General features: G+C 41.4%; 1 protein-coding gene and 1 non-coding gene across 10 annotated transcripts in view; one reads left to right on the forward strand and one right to left on the reverse strand.

The window, feature by feature from the left end:
* The window catches only part of ATP11C (ATPase phospholipid transporting 11C (ATP11C blood group)), a 172,948-nt gene that overhangs the window by 34,654 nt on the left and 116,902 nt on the right, over window positions 1-21,392 (forward strand). For 6 of the 9 annotated variants that reach the window (XM_081808173.1, XM_081808171.1, XM_081808170.1 and 3 more), the window contains exon 2: window positions 4,836-4,928. The exons of the other annotated variants lie outside the window; for them this stretch is intronic. In XM_081808173.1, coding sequence (XP_081664299.1) covers window positions 4,836-4,928 — 93 coding nt within the window. The remainder of the gene's footprint in view (window positions 1-4,835; window positions 4,929-21,392) is intronic. 9 annotated transcript variants of the gene reach the window in all.
* LOC115936929 (U6atac minor spliceosomal RNA) lies at window positions 198-322 on the reverse strand. The gene has a single exon (XR_004072297.1). It is a non-coding gene; the product is annotated as a U6atac minor spliceosomal RNA (small nuclear RNA).

The following is a 21,392-nucleotide window of genomic DNA, read 5'->3' on the forward strand; positions in this document are numbered from 1 at the left end:
TGAGTATTTTTAAAAATCATGAATGGCTGTTGAACAAATGTCATACTTTTTCTGCATCTATATAAAAATTGTATGAATTTTCTTCCTTTGTTCATATTGTCAGTGGCATTGCTTGAGTTATGAATGTTGAACCAACCTTGCTTTTCTAGACTCAATTCCATGTGACCATTATATACTATTCTCTTACATTTTATAGATAAAAATCGTAGTTAGATGCCACAAAGTTGTTGGCAATTCCTTAATCATATGTGTGTTTTATAGGTCACTAGAGCCACCTCCATCTTTATTAAGGGAAGTTCTAACCTTACCTATAATGTAATATAGGTAGAGCGCTTTTCTTCATCTTCATTTGGTCTTTAAGCTATCAAAAGAACAAGGGGATGGGCAACAAATATAGGAAGTATCTTTGTAGTAGGCAGTGAGTACATTTATTTAATTTAACCTTATTTAATGGGAAATTGAGGTCCAACAAATATTTTGTACCACTGAAGTCTTGCAGTAAATGGTTAGTCAGAACTTAAATGCAGGTTTGTTTGGTAAAACCCCTGTCAGCCCACTAGATTATATTGCCTCTCTCTGGTAATGAATGTATGTGTAGGGGGTGTTGCAGGGGGACAGAGACAAGGGAGGGTGGGAGAGAGAGTGAGATTAGGAAAGGGAGAAATGTTCTACCACCCTTTATTGCCATTTGAAAATCTGGGCTCTTAGATATCTTGGTTTTATATCTCTCTTCTGTTATTTACTTGATTTGTGGCACATTTGTCTCCCTGAGACTCTTTTTTTTAAATCTGAAGTGTAGAGGCACCTGAGTGGCTCAGTCGGTTAGGCATCCAACTCTTGATTTCGGCTCAGGTCATGATCTTCGGGTCCTGGGATCAAGCTCTGCATTGGGCTCCGTGATCAGCAGGGGAGTCTGCTGGAGATTCTCTCTCTCTGCTCCTCCCTCCCACTCACACACGTGCTCGCTCGCTCTCTCTCAAATCTTTTTAAAAATCTGAAATATAAACTGTTAGCACAGGTTGTTATGAGGAATACAGATGATATTTGTAAAGTGCCTTGCACATAGAATGTGCTCAATATAGTGGTATCTATTACTATCATTATTATTAATTTCTTACCATGAAATGCATTTTATAACTGGAAGTAATTAATTTGGGTTTGGAAAATGCCAAATGGGAATTAGGATGATTTCTGTAGTTTATTTAGTTCTTTTATCAAAATAGCCTAGAGCAAGTTCCTTTTTATAAAAATGGACTTAATTTCCTGTACTTTTTACCTACCTCCTCCCTAAGTCAAAACAATACCAATTTACTAAATCATTTTGCAGATTTGGAAGGCTTAAAAGATACAGCTGAATGCTTTAGGCTCTGGAAATGAGTATGTGCACACTTCTGTGCTTGTGTAGGTCTTTGTGTGGTCTAGAAGTGATTGTCTCAGCCAGGAGGACTAGAGATGCCATTTTCATTTTACATGGGCAACCAACCATGGATAGCTAGCTCTAGTCCCTTGGCTCATGCAGGTCTGACCATTTCTGAGTCATTGAAACTCACTTCTCTAACTTACACAAGTCACTTCAGACTGTTTGAAGATAATGATTCCTTTTTTCAGTAAGGTTGTTTTGATTATCACAAGTAGGGCCCAAGAGCTGTGTTTTCATCAGTCAAGTCAGGGAGGTAACAATGAGAAAAATGGCTAAGTCTAAGAAAGGGCATCAGGCCATCGTCAAATGACCTTTCAGTGTCTAGGACCTCAGGAGAGCTGTTGACTCCAACTCTGGCTCCAGCTCCAGCAATCCATAGCTTCTGGGAACTGATTCTCATTGTTACTTGATTTCCTAGCAGTACCCTTCCAACTAAAAGTGTGCTGTTTGACAGGTGAAAGTAAAGGACAATCTATTGTATTTTGGGAATTTTTGTATAATATCACACCATTGCTTGGTGGTGGTATAAATCAGAATTGGTAATTATTAGTCTCTTTAAAACAGGTTTATTGAACTGTGATCATTATACAAAATACCGTGCATATTTAATGTACACAATTTGATGGGTTCTGAACATATGCATACACCCTTGAAATCATCACCACAGTCAGGGTAATGTACATATTCATCATCTGTAAAAGGCTCCTCCCACTGCCCTTATGTTTGTTTGGGGTGTGGGGGGTAAGAACTCCTAACTTGAGATTTACCATGCTAACAAATTAGTGACAATACAATATTTTGCATACACTGTTTTCAAAGCACACTGACCACATCTTCTAATTTAATTTTCACCTTATAAATTAAGGTAGGTCTTCTCCTTTATGATGAAAAAAAAAAAAACATACCTTAGCAATATGTTTTCTCAAAGATCACTATTAAATATTGTACCAGTATCCAGGACCCAGTTCTGATTTTTGTTCAGTGTTCTTTGCATAAGACCTCTGGGCCTTGATCCTGATGTGACGCCAAACTTCATTGACCTGGTAAACATTCAAAAACTAAATATCTAATGACCTTTGTCCTTACAATTAGGATCAACAAATGTGATTATATGCCGGGCTTCAAAGAGAGTTCATGAAATAACTAATTAGCGGAGGATAAAGTTTGGGGAGTAACTTCTACCCTTCATACATGTAACTCTTTTTTCTAGATTGGATAGACAGAGTTCCAGTGTCCCAGCAGCAATGTTCAAAGGCTGGTCATTAAACTTTTGAAAGGTGGTTTAATTTAAAATGTTGGGCAGTAAGGTGAGGCCCAGCCTGATAGATTTGCTGGGGCCTCTTGAGTAGCTGCTTTGTGTTAAACACTATTCCAATCATTACAGGGGCATAGAGATTAAAACAAAATTTAAAAAAGTATTATTCCACCCATTAGGACTTCACAAGCTAGCAGACAAGATGGAAGCGTACACAAAGATATTTCCATATTATTCTTCCTCTAGTCCATCTTCCATTCTGCCAGTAGAACAATCTTTTGAAAACACATACCCTTTCCCTGCTTAAAACTTCCTGGTGGTTCCCTGTCTCTCAGAGGACCTTGTCCAAGTTTCTTATCAGACACACAAAGCCTTCTCTGATTTGGCCCAGATTATTCGCCCTCTGTACCCACACCTCCACAGCAAGCCCCAGGCACATACTACACTCCTTGGGATACTCAGAGCAGCTCATGATTTTTCATGCCTCTGAGTGTCTACTCATGCTGGGCGCTCTCGAGAATGCTGTGTTAGTCTGGGTCCTCTGAGAAGCAGAAATTGATTTTATTAAGGGAAACCACCACCTGTGTGAGACCACGAGGAGGGAGACGGGAAGGATGGGAGTGCCATTAGTCCATGATGCAAGTCTGACCCCTAGTGAAGAGAAGAGAGAGTAGCTTAGGCAGAAGATTTCTAGGCTGCTGTGCAGTTGAAGGAAGGTTCAGAAAAACCTTTGGGTAATCCAGGTCAGTGGAGTCTTACCCCTGCTGTCTTCACTCATGGGTCAGGTGCAGCCCATTGGAAGTATAGCTTCAGCACAGACATTAGGATGAATTTCTTTTTTTTTTTTTTTAATTTTTTTTTTTAAAGATTTTATTTATTTATTCATGAGAGACAGAGAGAGAGAGAGAGAGGTAGAAGGAGAAGCAGGCTCCCAGGGAGCAGGGAGCCCGATGTGGGACTCGATCCCAGGACTCTGGGATCATGACCTGAGCCGAAGGCAGACGCTTAACCATCTGAGCCACCCCAGGCGCCCTAGGATGAATTTCTGATGCAGCAGCTCAGTTGTGCTCCCTGTAATTAGAGGCCTTCCTCTTAGCCTCTAGAAATGCCTTTCTTCCATCTTACTCCTCTCACGTGTCCTTAAAAGGCCAGCTTTAAATGTTTCCTCTTCTAGGGAACTTCTCCTTGAAGGAAATTCTCAGCAGGTCACATGATGGTCCTCACTGCCTATAATGACCGTCCCCTAATTTCTGCCTGGTTGATTCCTAATACACTTATTTGAACCCCTACCACGTATTATGGGACCAAAAAAACTAGTAGGTGCTCAGGAAATAATTGTTGAATGAATGAATTGGTAGGACTTGGACGAACAGATCTAAAGGAGAAGATAAGTTGAGGCAAAGTGAACTGCTTGAGCAAAGCCATATCGGGAGAAGAATGAAGAACTTATTCTGCCTTTTTCTTCTTTGCAAATGTGTCCAAAAACCATCATTTTAGGGAAAGTATATTATGATGCAAAACATTGGGGGAAGGAGTATCTTCCTGGCACTTGAAAATGATTCATATTTGAGAACTTTGTTGAGAACAATGTTTTGAATATTTCCTGAGAGACTTCTTTCCTGAGAGGAAACAGTTGATGGAAATGGAATTTTACTGCTGCCAGGAAAAGTGCGATAAAGATCAAATCTCATACAACTACTACCAGAATAGAAATTTCCATAGAGCAAAGAGATTTCAAATTCCCACCCAATGGCTCATATGTATTTAGTATTCATTGCAGCTGAACTATAATTCTGTAATGGAATTTGACCAGTTTTGACACTCCAGTTTAGTAATGTATGAATTAGTGGAGACTCATTCATCTTGACGTTTGCTGACTGCCAGATGTTGGTCATATTTCTGATGGAAAGAAACAGCTGGCCAGGATCCCAAATCTCAGTACCACTAACGGCCTGCCACCAGCACATACTGCCAGAGGAAAGAGACATGCTGAAGAGAAGGTCCTACAAAATCACTACCAGCAACTAGAGATTTAGCCCCTTATCCCTATGTAGTGATCTACCCTGGTGCCCTGGGTTGGAGCATGTATGAAGCAGGTGCTCCTTTTTGCCCAGGTCTGTGTCTGTCCTATGCATTCTCCCTCATGTCTTCTTTCTCCAGAGTTTCCACTTGAAGGGATGCAGGTTTCTTACCTGCAGTCTGGAGATGAATAATGGCACCTCCATCACGGGCTTGCTGTTAGGATTCAACCAGGTAATTCATGCTAAGGGCTTAGACTGTGCTTAACATAGAGTATTTCTCCAATAAATGGTAGCTAGGTTTTATTATTATGCAGTAGAAGCAGGGGTCTGAGGGCAAAATCTTAATATTTCTCTATGAGTATTATCCAAGTTGGTTTTTCATGCATTTGGTGAGTGCCTGTTCTGTGATAAAGCAGCAAGGCACTCTAGAGTAATTAATCTAACACAGTTGCTGATATCCATCTCTTCTCTCAAGTGAGGACAGTTCATTTTGGCTTACATATAAGCAAAGCCACTTGCTCCTACCCTGTACTCTGACCTGCTGTGGAATACCTCTTCTTTTTCTCATTGACCTGTCTCTCTCCCCTTCAAATTTCTATTGTAATTCTTGAGGTACGGATAACTCCTGTGTCCCAGACATGTGAAAAAAAGGATGGCTGCATGGTGCATTCCCTTCCCTGGTGTTTGTTGATGTGGTTGGGAAGCTTTGACCTACTAGCCTTTGCCTTACATAGCTTTTCCATTTTAGTAGAATAGTTCACTTGGGATGTTACTCATTTACTCTGTCTTTCATTACTACCGGTTGTTAATTTCACCAAAGAGCTTCTCCTTTATGTGTGTCTATACACATCTCTCTCTCTCTCTTTTTTTTTCCCCCCAGAAAACAGATTTTTTTGTTGTTGTTAACATATAATGTATTATTTGTTTCAGGGGTACAGGTCTGTGATTCACCAGTCTTACACAACACACAGCAGTCACCACAACACATACCCTCCCCAATGTCCATCACCCAGCCACCCCATCCTCCCACCCCCCTCCACTCCAGCAACCCTCAGTTTGTTTCCTGAGATTAAGAGTCTCTTACAGTTTGTCTCACTCTCTGGTTTCGTCTTGTTTCATTTTTTCCTCTCTTAACCATCTTCCTCCTTTCTTCCACATCTTGCCATTACATCAAGAACTACTCCTGTCTTTTCTACTTGAAAGCCAAAAATATGAATCGAAATGAATTATGAGTGATAGGGAATCGAATATTACTATCAATAGATGTGTACCAGGGCAAAGGAAAGCCATAAATTTAAAAGGGAGGAAAGTAGTAGTCAAAGTCCCAAAGGTATCAATATGTCCAAATCTGAACTTACTTATCTCTTCTCTAAGCCTCTGGCAGTCAACTCTTAAGATGTATCGCCTCCTCACTCCCACTGTCCTTCCCCTGACCCTCTTCATCTTTTATGTAGAGTCAATACTTCTTTCCTTATCTTCCTTCGAGTTCCCTCTTTTCCCCAGTCTGACTGTAGTGTCACAAGAGGGTGTTTGCTTTTTCAGCTTTTTTTTAATAAAATTATACGAGGGTTCAGAAAACCAAACAACCAAATATGTAACTTAATACAATATTACAAGGTAAGCATACTTAAAATCTCCATCCAGATCAAAAAAATAGAATCTTGAAGCCAGCCCAGAAGTCCCTCCAGGTGCCCCATCCCAATCATAAACTCATCCTCCATCCAAAATAACTATGATCCTGACTTTTTTTTTTAAGATTTTATTTACTTATTTTGAGAGAGAGCTCTCAAAGTGGGGGGAGGGGTAGAAGGAGAAAAATTCTCAAGCAGACCAGTGTGGAGCCCGAGGTAGGGCTCCATCTCATGACCCTGAGATCATGACCTGAGCCAAAACCAGGAGGCAGATACTTAATCAACTGAGCCACCCAAGCGCCCTTATCCTGACTTTTAAAGTAGTTATTTTTTTGCATTTCTTTATCAAGAGGTTGTTTTTTATTTTTTTTATTTTTTTATTTTTTAAAGATTTTTATTTATTTATTTGTCAGAGAGAGAGAGAGCACAAGCAGGGGGAGCAGCAGAGGGAGAGGGAGAAGCAGGCTCCCCACTGAGCAAGGAGCCCGATGTGGGACTCGATCCCAGGACCCTGGGATCATGACCTGAGCCGAAGGCAGACGCTTCAACAACTGAGCCACCTAGGCGTCCCAAGAGGTTGTTTTTTTGTTTGTTTGTTTGTTTGTTTTTTATTTATTTGAGAGAGAGAATGAGAGAGAGAGAGCACATGAGAGGGGGGAGGGTCAGAGGGAGAAGCAGACTCCCTGCTGAGCAGGGAGCCCGATGCGGGACTCGATCCCGGGACTCCAGGATCATGACCTGAGCCGAAGGCAGTCGCTTAACCAACTGAGCCACCCAGGCGCCCCCCAAGAGGTTGTTTTTTAAAACACATCGGTCTTGCCCTATTCGATTACCTCTATGCTAAAACCTAAGGGTGCTGAAATTCCTCTCAGGTTCTCTCAGGCCTTCCGTGGAGCCTCCTTTCCATGACTCCTTCTTTCCCAATAGCCTAGTCTCTGGCAATACTGGATTATTTGCAGGCTCCCAGGTAACTCAGATGCCTCTAGGGGTTTGCCAGATATCTTCTAGGTATTTGCTCCTGCTCTTCCCTCTTTCTGAAGTTCTCTTTCTTCCCATTCCCTGATGAAGTCCTGGAGCCAACTCAAATGTCATTTCTTCTATGAAGCTGTCCTGAGTCTCCCCTCTCGGACATACCTGGGCCAGAATGAATCCCTTCCACCTCTGTGCCCATTGTAGCATTTTACACATACTTCCGTTTTTACCATTTATCATTGTCTCTGGTACCTAACATTGATTAGTGTATAGTAAATTCTCAATGTTGAATGAATGAATCTATGCAGCTAATTTTTTTTTTTTTTAAAGATTTTATTTATTTATTTGACAGAGAGAGACAACAGCGAGAGAGGGAACACAGGCAGGGGGAGTGGGAGAGGGAGAAGCAGGCTTCCCGCCGAGCAGGGAGCCCGATGCGGGGCTCGGTCCCAGGACCCTGGGATCATGACCTGAGCCGAAGGCAGACGCTTAACGACTGAGCCACCCAGGCGCCCCCTATGCAGCTAATTTTTAAAGCTCTTTCAGGGTGTCCTGTTTTCTTCAGAAGTGACACAGAAATCATATACTTTTATCATATGATCAAGCTTGCTTTTCCTTAAGTATTCCTGTTAACACATTTAAGAAAATTTGATTTTGTTAGTAACAAATATTTCCAGTATTTGGTTTTACCGTTTTTTTTCTTTCTTAGTGTTTGCTTTTTGCCCACATTATTGGTAAAATAGGCCTTTTTTGGGTTCTTCTGGCTATTTACACACCATTTTTATTGTTTCCATGGTAACAACTAGTAATTATTGAGCACCAGCTATGTGTCAGGCACTGTGCCAAGACCTGTATGTGCATTATATCCTGACTCCCCTCCATATTTTCAGTGGAAACTGAAGCTTAGGAAAGTTAAAACAAGGGAAAGTCCTAAAGCTTTCAAGGGGTAAAGCTAGGGTTCAAACCAAGCAGCCTGACTATAAATGTATAACTCTTGTTCTTTTTACTGGTCTGTATTACCTCTTGATAAGAAAGATAACATGTTCCCAGTTGCAACACAGTGGGCTTTTGCAAAACATCTGTGGCACATGCTTGTTTGTGGAAGTGTGTTACCTGTTACCTTCCTGGATTCTGGTCAGTTCTTTAACTTCTTTATTGCTTCTGTTCAGGACTCTGTCAGCTGTACTGTCATTAGGTGTGTTTAGCTTGTGGTTAATGGGCCGCAGCCTGGTCAGTGGTTCTCATTGAGCCACAAATAAGGAGATTGCTCTTGTATTGACCTGTGGATCTTCTCAGCCCCAGGTATTATTTATCCTATGGCTGCCGCCTTAAAGGTTGTTATCACCACAAAGGATACAGCCTGTGCTTGGCAAGGTGATAAGTTGTGTCTTTTAAAATGATATCAGTCATTAATTTTTTTTCTTTTTTAAAATTTTTTTATTTATTTGACACAGCACAAGCAGGGGGAGTGGCAGGCAGAGGGAGAAGCAGGCTCCCCGCTGAGCAGGGAGCCTGATGTGGGGCTCGATCCCAGGACCTTTGGGATCATGACCTGAGCTGAAGGCAGATGTTCAACCAACTGAGCCACCCAGGTGCTCACAGTCATTAATGTTAATTGCTATTAACTTCCGTTTGAGGTGCTAAAAGGAAATCCAAGTATAAACAATTAATGACATTAAGAATGTCAGTAGAGGAATGGTTCTTTTTATTTTTTATAAGCTTTTATTTGGGGGCATCTGGGTGTCTCTGTCAAATAGATAAAATCTTTAAAAAAATAAAAGCTTTTATTTATTTGAGAGACAGAGCACACACGAGGAGGGAGTGGTGTGGTCAGAGGGAGAAGCAGGCTCCCTGCTGAGCATGGAGCCCAACATGGGGCTTGATCCCAGGACCCTGGGATCATGACCTCAGCTGAAGTCAGACACAGCTTAACCAACTGAGCCACCCAGGTGCCCCCCAGGAATGGTTTAATAGTTGATAACCACACATGGGCCATGGGCCTTACAGAAACCCAGACCAGGGACCCTGGAGGAATTGTCTGGGACAGCAGCAGCAGAGCCTCAAGCCCTTGCTGGTCTCGGGCAGATGGGCAGAGAGGAACACAGGTGCACGATGTTGGGGGGTGGGGTGTGTGTGTGTGTGTGTGTGTGTGTGTGTGTGTGTGTGTTTTCTCTTGTTAGTATGTCTGTAGATAGGTCAGTGCTCACCTGCTAGCATTTCTTGTTTTAAAGAACTCTCTTAGTGCATTTTGGTTTTTAAAGTCAACTTTCCATTTCAGTAAATTACCACGATTGATCTAGAATGGTTGTGTTAAACTTTATTGCATGTAAGTTTCTCTTAAAACTGACAGCAAGAACAGCAACTAACATTTTTAAGTTGTAGTAAATGCTAGGTGCTGTTTAAAAGTGCCCTTTGAGATACGTAATATTATTCCTGCTGTAAAGCTCTGGATGCAAATGTGTTATCACTTGCAGCTTAGATTTCTTCTTTTTTTATTTTTTTTAAAGATTTTATTTATTTGACAGAGACACACAGCAAGAGAGGAAACACAAGCAGAGGGAGTGGGAGAGGGAGAAACAGGCTTCCCGCTGAGCAGGGAGCCCGACGCGGGGCTCCATCCCAGGACTCTGGGACCATGACCTGAGCCAAAGGCAGACACTTAACCGGCTGAGCCACCCAGGCGCCCCTTAGATTTCTTCTTCTTCTTAAGAAGTTCATTGTATTAGGAATTTGAACTGCACTTTCTGCCTCAGGTTCTGCTTTGTGTGGAAAGAGAGCTTGAAAAACTTGGTGTGGCTAGTAGGGTGCTTCTGGAGATAATGGTTTTCTCTCGGATCACGTATATGTAATCATTTCAGAAAAAAAGACCATTTTTGTTGATGTTCCTCTGTTAGAAAAGTGGCTGTGGTGTTTTCTTCCATTTGATACTTTATCAATAACTTTTCTAGTAAGTTGGGTGCGGGGGTTCAAGGTGATGTGTTGTTGCTTTTGTTTCTTTCCCCAGATGGCCCTACTTACTGTTACAGTCTAAGCACCAGGGAAGGTTTTAGTGGCTGATGGCAGACCATTTGGCTCTTTTGTCAGTTCCTGATAACTGCAGATGAAATACTGTGTTTTCTTGTCAGGTAAAATGTGTAAGGCTGCTGTTCACTTGACAGGAAGAATGAGCTAGAAGCACTTCTCGGAGAAAAGCATTTCAGAGACAACTTGTGACTTTTCCCTTTTCATTTTCCATCCTTGTCCTCCTGTGTCCTAAAGAAAATTCCACACATTCCCAAAGGCCAGGATACTCTTCAGGTTAATAATGTTCCAGGATTATTGTCATTGTTCTCAAAAGAATCCCCAGGTTGGTATCTTGTTTTCTCTGAGGAAGGTTTTTCAAAGGTGCTTTTCTTTCCTTGGTTAAAGAGCATGAGAAGACCAATACCAAGACTTTAGAGCCAGCTGATAAACCAGGTAGATCCCAGAAACGGGTATTATAATACCTAAGTTTGTGCAATTTTGTTCTGAGTACATGACATTTGGTTTCATCTTCTTTTCCCACAATGGAAGTAAATAAACTGGTAATGAAAGTGGTATGATGGCAAGCGGATTGAGTCCTAAATTTGGCTGGTATGCTTTTCCATCAAAGAATGAGATTAGGAGGAGGAGGAAGAGGTGGTAAGAGAGGGAAGAAAAATTAAATTAGACAAGACATTTGGCTGGTCATGGAAATAGATGTCAAGATCCATGTACCATCTGCTAGTAAAGTTAATCAAAGCAAGAGAGGAAGCCTTACTGCAGAGCCAGATCCCCTTTGGTTTCCCTTTCCCCTCATTTTGTCTGATTAGAGCCAGATATGGATGTGATTCCCCAAGTCTTACCCCCAGAGATTGGGATTCACTAGGTTTGGCTTGGGACAGAGAGCTCTGCATTTTGACCAAGTTCCCTGGGGATTCTCTTGCTGACCTTCTCAGAAGCATCCTTTGAGAAAATCTGGATTCAACCTAGAGTCCACAAACCCCATAATTGGTCAGCTGTTGGGGAGAACACCTGGAATCAGCACTGAGTGTTGGTATACAGCCACATACATCCGCTTGTCCTCTTGTAACACCTTTGCCAAAATGCGCACCAATGCCTCTCTCTTCAGTCTGGGAAAATCAACTTTGTATATTCATGTGGTTGCTAATAATACCTAGGGTTTACTGAGTATCATGTGTACTCACAGGTATTCTTTCAGTAAATCTGCAGAAAAACCTGGTGGGGGGGGCTTCTGGGGGGCTCAGTCGGTTAAGCGTCCAACTCTGGGCTTGGCTTCGGCCCAGGTCATGATTTCAGGGTCGTGAGATAGAGCCCCCACATCACCCCACATCAGGCTCTGTGCTCAGCAGGGAGTCTGCTTGAGATTCTTTCCCTCTTCTTCCCCTCCCCCCTCTGCTCTTCCTCCCACCCCCACCCCCCCACTCACATGTGTGCACGTGCTCTCAGATAAATAATCTTTTAAAAAAAGAAAAACCTGGTAAGATTTAAGTAGGATTATTTTCCATATTTTACAGAGAAGGAAACTGAAGCTCAAAGTTTAAATGACTTGTCCAAGTCATGTAGGAGCAGAGCTGGAAGTTATCCAGACAAGCTATGCCCATCAGCACTCTATTTCTGTTCTTAATGGTCTTCAGGCTCAAGGAATTGGAATCATAGTAAGCCTTGGTTCAGGAGTCATTGGAGGCACTCTAACCCCAATGTCCTTGGAGCCAATCAACTTTTTTTGGTAATGCTTCAGAAACAAGCCAATTCAGTTTTGTAAAAGTACTTTAATTTTAGTAAAATACACATAACAAAAATTACCATCTTAATTACTTCTGAGTGTATGCTTCTGTGGCATTAAGTGCATTCACACTGTTTTGCAAGGTCGCCACTGTCCATTTTCAGAATTCTTTTTATCTTGTAAAACTGTACCATTAAATAATTCCCCATTCTCCCATCCCTCTAACTCCTATCAACTACCACTCTACTTGCTGTCCTTATGATGGAGCCAGTTAACTTTTATGTTAAGAGTACACCATTAATCTCCATTGTCATGCTATTGATTTTTTAGATAAAAATAATACAAATCAAGGAGCACCTGGGTGGCTCTGTCAGTTGGGCATCTGTCTTTGGCTTGGGTCATGATCTCCAGGTCCTGGGATGGAGCCTGCCTTCAGGCTGCCTGCTCAGCCAGGAGTGTGCTTCTCCCTCGGCCCCTCCCCTCCTGCTCATGCTCTTTCTTTCTCTCCCTCAAATAAATATATAAAACCTTAAAAAAATATTACAGCTTAAACCCAGATTTACAAACATGTACTCAGTGTTGAAACAAAAAGCCATAGACATTTTAAATAGAATTTAGCATGCCTTAAACAATGTGCGACTCTATCTCTTAACGCACTTGAGGTCCGCCCTGCTATATAAAACTACAGAGATTCGTATTTGGCAACTTGGAGATAAGAAAGCTGCATTGAAAAGAAAAACAAACCCTATAGCTGGGTGGTTCCTTTACTCTTGGGAGGTCATTTTCTTTGGAAAAGAAACACATTTCTGGTCACATGAATTCATGCAAATTGCTGCATCAGACTAAAAGTCCATTACACTCAGTAACTTTAAATAATTAGATTGTATATTTGGGGATGCTTTGGACAAGGCAAAGCATTATATGCTAAAAGTGCTGATTATGAAAGCTGGAGACGGGGCTCGCCTGGAATCATGACCTGAGCCAAAGGCAGACACTTCACTGACTGAGCCACCCAGGTGCCCCACGTTGCTTCATTTTCACCAGCTTCAAAGCCCTCCATCTCTTGCAGGTAGGAAAGAAATTGTTCCAGGCTTGTAAAGACTGGCATCTAGTCAGAATAGGCAAATACTCTTTTTCCTGAAACCTGATGCTGAAAAGGCAGAAACTATTCATCTTGGTATTTTGGAAAGTGGAACTGTGTGTGTACTAAGCTCCATCTGGCAAAGTAGTATTTAATTTTTTCTCCCCAGAAAATGGAGACGTGGGTGGTGGGTGATAGAAATTAACACTTACTGAGTGCCAACTGTGTATGGGTCAGGCACTATACGTGTGTTATTTTGTTGAATCCTTCTAGGAATATAGTATGGCTCCAATTTACATATAGGAAAAGTGAGGGACAGAGTGGTTAAGTAACTTGCCGAATACGACATAATTTGCTATTAAGAGGCAGGGCCAGGGTTTTGACCCAAGGTGTTTTTGAGCTCCAGTGTCTTATATCTGTGACACACTTGGGTAAGAAATCATAGACCGTTGTCATTCATCTCAGATGTTGATAATTTGTCCTGATTGGCAAGTTTTTGCTAATTCTCAAAACTTGGCACAAAGTAAAAACAACCTTGCATTTCTTAAAGTTCAGAAACTTGTAGCAGTATTCATAAGCAGTTAAAAATATACCAGAAAGGATATTCAATGCGTAAATTAAAAATTAATAGCTCTAAAACGATAATGTGTATATCACACATACACTGTGATTCATTTTATGTAATATAAACTACATAATTATTTTAGATATGCAAAGAATCTTCAACACGGTTACATATGTTTTAGTTATGTTAAGATACTTTTTTTTTGCTAATACTTTTCCTTTAAAAAGTATTTTGAGGAGTTTCTTTTTTCTTGTGGCTTCACCAATTTTTGGAAATGTGGCATTTTCCATTAATACAATCTTCTTAGTGGGGCTCCTGGGTGGCTCAGTCGGTTGAGCATCTGCCTTCGGCTCAGGTCGTGATTCCAGGGTCCTGGGATCGAGCCCTGCACCAGGCAGCAGGGAGCCTGCTTCTCCCTCTCTCTGTCCTACTCCTCCTGCTTATGCTGACTCATGCTCTCTGACAAATAAATAAATAAAATCTTAAAAAAAAAATACAATCTTCTTAGTTTCCCCTCTCGTTCTGAAGTAGGATTTTGATGTATCATCAGTTGTTTACCTTTGACTAAGCATCTTCGTAATTGCCTACCACTAGGCTGCTGTGTGGCCCCAATGAGTGCTATTTTGATATGCTTCTCAGGAATGATGAAAACAAATCTGTTTTCCTAAGTGGTAGAATTCATAGATAAAATCACTTTGAAATTAAAGTCCACAAGTAATAGAGGATTCTCGTCACCGAACAAGGGGCTGTGTGGCACACAGTCTAATTACAGCAGATCAACTATATTGTCGACAGAACCGTGATGTCAGTCCTTTGTCCTGCTTGTCTTCTCCTCCGGGCTTGTCTGTTCTTACCAAAACAAATCAAAGTGTAGTGTGTATTGCTGGTCCTGAAGAATTACTAGTGACTGCTGTGTGACTCCCCGAGGTACTGTGTGCCTGAGGCATTTTTAAAACTCTAATATGTTTTCGGTATAATGCTGCTACTCTGGAAGAACTTTGTACCTAGTGGTTTACTTTTCCAGTGTGGTTAGAGCTGCTGTTTCTAATATAGAAAGAGATTTATGGCTGATTCCAATTTGTATTCTGGCTCTGCTACTCAGCTGGAAGACTTTGAGTGATTTAGTTATCCTCTCTGCCCCTCAATTTCCTCCTTCCTAAATTGAGGATGATAAAACCTACTTCATAGCTTTGCTGTGATGATTATTATCCAGGATGATGTGATCTTGATTTATGCATTTGTTTAAGACAGTGTAGTATTGGGGTGAAGGTGGTAGGCTTGAGTCAGTTTATCAACATGGAAATCTTGGCTCTGTTCCTTTCTGGCCACTTGACGTAAGAGAAGTCATATAATCTCTTGGTGCTTCAGTTGCCTCATCTATAAAATGGGGAAACTAAGAGCCACCTACTTCATAGGTTTGTCGTAAGGAGTAAAGGAGTTAATATGTATGAAATGCACTGGACAATACTTTGGCATACAGTAAGTCTTCAATAGATGTCAACCATTATTATCGTTATTATTGTTACCTCCACTTGTCTGCATGCAGTATCAGTGTTTGTTTGCTGTGCTCACTAAATTGAGACCTCCTTGGAAGATTAGACAGAATCTTATTCTTTATATCCTCTGGACCTGGCAGATCGTAGGTACTTAATTTTAAGATACTTGGAATGGCTGAATTAGTGAGTGAAGGAATACCGTCGTGCTTTCTCAGATTTACCCTTTCCCCCCCTCCACTTCTTTTGGAACGAATCTCTTTCTACCATGACTCACATGGTTTTTGCAGCTGGGCTCACCATGTTTTCTAGAACAAAAATTGGAGTTTGAACTTGGTCCAAAAACAGAACAATCTTGTTAAATCCATGCTGTACTACTTATAGCCTGATATTCTGCCTTATTAAATATAGGTCTCCTCCCCTACTTAACTGTGAGGTAAGGGGTAGCGTCTTCTTCCTCTCTAGTCTCCAGCACCCAGTGCAGAATGTAGGACATAGTAGGGTGCTCAATTAATGATTGTTGACTTGAACAAAGTGTCTTCCGGTCTCCAGTAGATGAGTTCATCCTCATCACACTTCATTCCGGATGGGAATAAAGAGCTGCCCTTTCACACCAATGATGGTTTCAAGGTTATTAGGAGTTGTGAGATCTGAATCTGATTTACCTGGAAGTAACACATTTTGAACCTCAAATGAAGCACGATATATATGAAAGGGAAGAGCCAGAAATAAGACATGTGAAAGAATTGTTTCATAGAATTAGATACTGATGCTTTTCTTTAGTGGTGGTTCTTTTCTCCTATCACTTAGAAACTATATATCTATTCTATTGCTTTTTCTTTCTTGGTCTTTCCTAAGCCTTTAAATGGTAAATTAGACTGGAAATCACTCATTAGTGCTTTTCAGTCACTGGGCCAGGAAAGCTGGGGTCAACAGTACAGTTTTACTCTTGCTGCATCTCTGCACCTGGAGCAGCATGGGAATACCCTCTCTAATTATAGTCATTGAAAGGCTAATGAACTCTTCTGTTTTAAAAAAGCCTTTTCACCTTATTCTCTTAAGCAGTTTCTTTTCCTTTGTGTCATATATGCAGTTGATAATTGCCATCTACACACTCTTCTGCCTTTAAGCAATTGGTTTCATTTTTCATGTAACTAGACACATGTATCATGTAAAATTGTGCATGTAAGGAGAGGTCATTTTTCAGTCTACTAAAGATACTCTCCTTTTCACTGTTAATTCATGTGAGGATTGAGTGTGTCTGCCTTCTGGTAACACATTAAGGCTGCAATATTTGTCTAAGTATAGGAATATTTAGCTCTTTCTTGTTTGAATTTGTTGTAGCATATGCATAAATCCAATCCTGGTAGAAGACTCCCTTTTTAAACGGAAAAAAATAATCTTTTGTATTGTAAAAGCTAATATATGTACATTTTTTTTAAAAAAGAAACTATTGTTGTCCTAACTGGCTTAACTGATTGTATTTATTTGTTTTTTGAATATAATTATCTTGAATGTAATTATCTTAAAAAGTTTCAGTTTCTAAAGTAAAAGCTTAAAAATACTCATCAGGGGAGCCTGGCTGGCTCAGTTGGAAGAGCATGCAACTCTTGATTTCAGAGTCGTGAGTTCAAGCCCCACATTGGGTGTAGAGATTATTGAAAATGGGGCACCTGGGTGGCTCAGTCAGTTGAGCGTCTGACTCGGTTTCAGCTCAGGGTCATGATCTCATGGGTCAGGAGATTGAGCGCCTCGTTGGACTCTGCACTCAGCAGAGAGTCTGCTTGAAGATTCTCTCCCTCTGCCCCTCCTCTCTCTCACTCTCTTTCCCTGAAATAAATAAATAAATCTTTTTTTTTTTTTTTAAGTACTCATATCAGTGACTGCTAATGAATGGGTACCAGGTTTCTTTTGGGGGTGGTGAAAATATTTTAAAATTATGGGGCACCTAGGTGGCACAGTCAGTCAAGCATCTGACTCTTGGTTTCGGCTCAGATCATGATCTCATGGGTTCTGGGATCAATCAAACCCCGAGTCAGGCTCCATGCTCAGCATGGAGTCTGCTTGGGATTCTCTCTCTCTCTTCCTATGCCCCTCCTACTCGTGCTGTCTCTCTCTCTCTCTCAAATAAATAAATAAAATCTTAAAGAAAAAAAGTGTTCTAAAATTAGATTGTGGGGATGGTTGCATAACACTCTGTACATATTGAAAACTATTGGATCATTAAACAAATGAATTCTATGATATGTGAATTATATAGCAATAAAACTCTTATTTTGAAAAGTACTCGTTAGCACTATTTTACCAGCTCTACCGCTTACTAGCTGGCTCTGTGGCCTTGAGCAAGTTCCTTTCCATTCTGTACCTTGACTTCCTTAACTTTACATGGTGAGAATAATAGTACCTTCCTAATAGGTTGGTTGTGAGTACTAAATGAGTAAATATATGTAAAGAACTTAGAATTATACTTTGGAATGTAAGCCCTCAAGATTGCCAGTGGTTGTCATTGTTTTCCTATGTGTGTAGGGCTCAGAAGAGAAGTCTGGGCTGAAGATAATATACCTTTTTTTGGTGTCATCAGCATTTAGATGATGATTAAAGCCATGCATGTAGATTAGGTTACCTACAGAGAGCATGCAGAATGGTGGAGGACAGAGAGCTGAGGGCTGAATCTAGGGAAATACCAGCATTTAGTCATTTAAGATGGGGGGCTGGACAAGCAGATTTGACAAAGGAGACTTAACAGGAATGTCCAAAGAGGTAAGAGGGGATGTGATGTCATGAAAGCAAAGGAGAAAACGGTCTTCCAAGAAGGAGATAATAGTTTAATAGTGTCAGTATTACAGAGGTTAAATAAGGAACTGTCCGTTAAATTTATTAAGTTAGAGCTGTGGGAGTATGGGCACCGGAACCAGCTTACAGACAGAGGGCTAAAAGAATGAAAAGAAGGTGAGAAAGTAGACATAGTGCATGTATTCTTTTGAGGGCGCTGCTTATTCGTTCAATTATTTATTGAACTCCTACTATGTGTCTGGCCCTGCTCTACGTTAGTGGTATGCCGGTGAACAAAAAACAAAACAAAAAATCCCTGCCCTAAAGGAGCTTTACCTTTAATACTGGGCCTGTGTAGGGAAGGAGAGAGAGAAGGCTGGAAGAGGGTTTTCTGTCAAGGAAAGTGTGTGAAGTGTAAGAAAATAAGGACCCTAACATACTTAAGCTAAGGAGCCATGGGGGAGATAGAGAGTAGATGTGAAGTGATTAACAATATAGGGGAGATGGGATAATTATTGGTGCAAAAAGATGGGAACATGGTGATCAAGAACATAGGGGGAAGCTCTTTAGTAGCAGTCTTAAACAGGAGAGGAGATTTCCTCTTCTGAAGTGAGGGGGGAAAACTGATGTGCACACACAAGGAAATGTGAAGAAAGGCCTACCAGATGACCCTGATTTTTTAAAGGGGTGTAGGAGCAAGGTCTCCTGTATAGAGAGGAGTGTGGTAAGCTTTGGGCATTTAGTGTAAGTGGATAGTGAGATGAGCAAGGACAAGTAGGTTTGTGGAGTGACACTGAGGAATTTGTAATGGCATCATTCTTCATATTGGTGTGGTTTTATCAAAACAGTTCTCACTCCTTCATGCAGGAATAAAGAAAGCAGTTTCTGAGATTGGTCCTGGATTTAAGGCTTTATGGTCAATCATGGCAGAAAGCCAGTTTGGGAAGGAATTGAGGAGGCTAGTGAGAGAATGGGTTCCGTGACTGAGCATGGTGTTCAGACTTCATAGGGGAAGTGAAGGTAAGGAGTTTGACAAATAGGGTGGGATCAAGAGACTAGAGATTTTAAAGAGCTTTTGTAGTGGGAGTGAAAGAGCTGAAAAGCTGAGAGAGAGCCATTGTTTTTTGAGGTATCAGAGGTGAAACAGGAGGTAATAACAAATCCTAGTCTGTTCAAAGAGTAGTTGACTAGAGCAAAGATGAAGATCCTTAGAGCAAAAGAAGGCTGGGACTTGAAAATCTAGCTTTCTGGGTGAGTTGTCCTTGTGAATGATAGAATTTCCAAAGAAGCCTGGGACTTGAAAATCTAGCTTTTTGGGTGAGTTGACCATGTGAATGATGGAATTTCCAACAGTGTGGCAAGAGCTGGCATAGAGAGTAAGACTAAAAGCCACATTTCAAAGTATACAGTCATTGTCACTATGTGATCATGATAGAGATAATGAAGGATAGTAAAGGTCACTAGAGATAGAGAATTCCAAGAACTATGAAAGGAGTATGGAGTAGGCCATTCACATGAACATTAAAATTTCATAGGATAATGGCAGGGGATAGGATGGAAAGGCTGCCAGTGACCCAAATGCATGAAGGGAAATGTCCAGGAGACATGATATCCTTGACAAAGAGGGGTTAAAAGCTTGTATCTCTAGATAGCATGAGCCCCAAGGGAGGAGGGACTTTTCATGAGGTTGGATTAATGGACCGTATAAGCAATGGGGAGGCAAGAGGAGGTTGACTCCTACCCCTTTGAGAAAGAGTCTTCAGAAGAGAGCCAGGTCTCCCAAAATACAGTGAGCTGTGTGCATGCTGAGCAACACCACAGCCGTTGCTGAGGCCTGGGCTTGCCTGGACTGAAAGATTGACCTGATGTATGCCAAGTGTGCCTTTGTTCACTGTATGTGAGTGGGGCATGGAGGAAGGAGAGTTTTCTCAGGCCCCCAGGAGGACATGGCTGCCCTTGAGAAGGATTATGAGGAGGTTGGGGCGGATAGTGGCGAGGGAGAGGATGAGAGTGAAGAGTATTAACCTGTCTGCTGCAATTTTATACTCCATTATCTTGGCACTGTCTTGTTTCTGTTCTGGAAGCTGTCCATTGTGGCCCTACCTTGTCAATACAAGTGATGTTTCTATTAAAAAAGAAAAGAAAAGAAAGCCAGTCTCCGGGAAGCCAAGTATTTATAGGGAAGGTTTTCTGATGTTAAGGATATAGAGGGTTTGATTAACAAGGATGGCAGATGCTATAGCCCACAGTTTAATCAGTGGTTTAGGAGAGAGGGAGGGAAGTGGAGCAGTGAAGTTAGGAAGAGGAGGTGGAGAAAAGAAGGACAGAGCAGGCGGAAGATGAGGATGGGCAGTTGGATGAGAGTCCTGGGTTGAAGTAATTGGTTTGGGGGTTCCCAGATTTTTTTGATAGACATCTGTAGTAAATGCCACATGAGTAGTCTGGAGTGCCACAGGAGGACCTGGAAATTGCTCCCATCAGTCTTTTCCCTCTGCAGATGCTGTCTGGGTCTGAGCCTGACTAGAGTTCTAGTTTATGTGTTTCTTGCCCCCAACCCTGACATTTATTTTAATTAATGTGAATCTGCTTTGTTCAAATTATAAATTGTAACAATAAACATGCTGTTTTAGAAGTGCAGCCAAAATCCCTAGTTATGGTATACTTTGTGTTACTTTCAAGTTTTATTTTTTTTCCCAACTATATTAAATTCAATGGACATACATCATTGGGGCGCCTGGGTGGCTCAATCAGTTAAGTGTCTGATTCCTGATTTTGGCTCAGGTCATGATCTCAGGGTCATGAGATCCAGCCCCGCGTCGGGCTCCATGCTCAGCAAAAAGTCTGCTTTTTTATAGAGATTCTTTATCTCCCTCTCCCCCTGCTAGTGCTCTCTTCCATCTCTCTAAATAAATAAAAATAAAATCTTAAAAAAAAATTCTTGGGGTGCCTGGGTGGCTCAGTCGTTAACGTCTGCCTTCAGCTCAGGTCATGATCCCAGGGTCCTGGGATGGAGCCCTGCATCGGGCTCCCTGCTCCGTGGGAAGCCTGCTTCTCCCTCTCCCTCTCCCCGTGCTTTGTGTTCCCTCTCTCACTGTGCCTGTCTCTGTCAAATAAATAAATAAAATCTTAAAAAAAAATTTAACATGTGTAAATTTAAGGCATACAACATAATGATTTGAAATATGTATATATTAAGAAATGATTGGGCGCCTGGGTGGCTCAGTCGTTAAGCGTCTGCCTTCGGCTCAGGTCATGATCCCAGAGTCCTGGGATCAAGCCCCCACATCGGGCTCCCTGCTCAGCGGGAGCCTGCTTCTCCCTCTCCCACTCCCCCTGCTTGTGTTCCCTCTCTCGCTGTCTCTCTCTCTGTCAAATAAATAAAATCTTTTTTTTTTTTTTTTTTAAAGATTTTATTTATTTGACAGAGAAAGACACAGC

This window comes from Leptonychotes weddellii, chromosome X, assembly GCF_054177405.1.
Source record: "Leptonychotes weddellii isolate Sample4059 chromosome X, ASM5417740v2, whole genome shotgun sequence".
Lineage (NCBI taxonomy): Eukaryota > Metazoa > Chordata > Mammalia > Carnivora > Phocidae > Leptonychotes > Leptonychotes weddellii.